This window comes from Lottia gigantea, assembly GCF_000327385.1.
Source record: "Lottia gigantea unplaced genomic scaffold LOTGIsca_81, whole genome shotgun sequence".
NCBI classification, from domain to species: Eukaryota; Metazoa; Mollusca; class Gastropoda; family Lottiidae; genus Lottia; species Lottia gigantea.
The window spans coordinates 26,495-28,039 of record NW_008710694.1 but is presented as its reverse complement, the minus strand read 5'-3'; the positions used below and the strand labels follow the sequence as shown (position 1 = coordinate 28,039).

Here is a 1,545-nt window from a genome sequence, read left to right as displayed (position 1 = left end):
CTGTTTCGCCAGTATAGTCATTTAAAGTAATCTTGTTTGATGTTGATTCTATTTTTTAAGATTTGACTAGCGAATCATTAAATTCTGTTTGTATATAAATGTAAATGACAGTAATAAAATTTAAACGGAAATTGTAACTATTACAATATTACATTTAATTAAACAAATTAAAATTGTTTGGCGTGTTTTCAATTTCCTTTGTTTAAAATTTGAAATGTTTAGATCAAATATTAGGAATAGTTTCACACTTCAAGGTCAGTCTGATCAATTGCTACACCCCACCAACTCCTGCTGTAACTGTTCCTCACCAACTGTTCACTTAACATTGTTGCTACAACGACTTTTGCATGGATATTCTAACATAATATATTCTAATATTCTATATATGGTACCAGTTTACCTTAGCATAATAACCAAGTTCCCCTCTATCTTGAAATAAAAATTGTCTCATACAATCATGTTTTTTAAAGCCTCGTTTCAGCTAAATTGAAAACTAAAACAATCAGTGTGTATACAATATACAGGCCATCTACATATCAACTTTTAAATCTTCTAATTTCAGATATGATGGACCCATTGATGGACAGTTTATTAGACACCCAGTGGAAACTGGTAACAACAGAGACCAGAGGCGATGGTAATATATGGATAGTTTATTTCTTTAAAACTTGTATGCTGTAAGGTCATCGTAGTTAAGAAACCGTTCTATTTGGACATCCAAGCTCGCATAGAAATAGATCATTTACTTAAGGAAAACAAATTCAAATGCATATATCGATTGAAGAAATGAGATCTTCAACACAGCAGAATGTTAAGAATGATACAACATCCTAAATAGGTAGCCAAGGACTCAGATATGACTTGATGAACATGAAATTTGGCCGCACTTTTTGATATTGCTAGATCTATACATGGCAGTACGAGATGCAATTACATGATCTATCAGGGAAGAATGCTTGTCTGCTTGTAAACATTCACAGAATAGGTTAACTATCCATTCCAGGTTTCAAAGAATACAAGTTAATGAGACAACATGCACCAGAAGGTAAAAATGGATTCCGATATTTAATACAAGAGGAGGATAACGACCCACAACGTGTTATTATGTTGGGATGTAAGGAAGGTCACGATCCACTCAAAGATATTGGTACATGCGAACTCAAGCTTAATGGAGATGGCAAGGAAATCATTGGAGTTGATTTAGACGGTGATGCTGCTGTAAAAATAGCGTAAAATTATCATATTCATTTTATAGTAGTCCTAACATTCTTTGCAAAATAATTAAAATAGATACACTGAAAAAATATCACACTGCTTTTATGATGATGTGATAAACCACAGACACAGAACATATTTCATTTAGATTGATTTACTCAAATGTTTAAACAATCCTTGAACCAAAGCGTATGTCGATCCTTCAACTCTACCGATCGGCTTACATCCACGCTCTATGATCTATCAATTGATACCTTGACCGTGGCCAATGACACATGGTTCAGTCAGTCATAATGAACAAGTAGTGTAAGAGAAACTTACCGTCTCGAT

At 33.5% G+C, this 1,545-nt stretch overlaps 1 protein-coding gene across 1 annotated transcript; it reads left to right on the top strand.

The window, feature by feature from the left end:
- Positions 1-214: 214 nt before the first annotated feature.
- Positions 215-1,233, top strand: LOTGIDRAFT_168958 (hypothetical protein; the record flags this gene model as incomplete). Its single annotated transcript, XM_009067256.1, has 3 exons — positions 215-254; positions 563-637; positions 1,004-1,233. 3 exons carry the CDS (start codon positions 215-217, stop codon positions 1,231-1,233), a joined length of 345 nt encoding a protein of 114 aa, XP_009065504.1.
- Between the last annotated feature and the right edge of the window lie 312 nt (positions 1,234-1,545).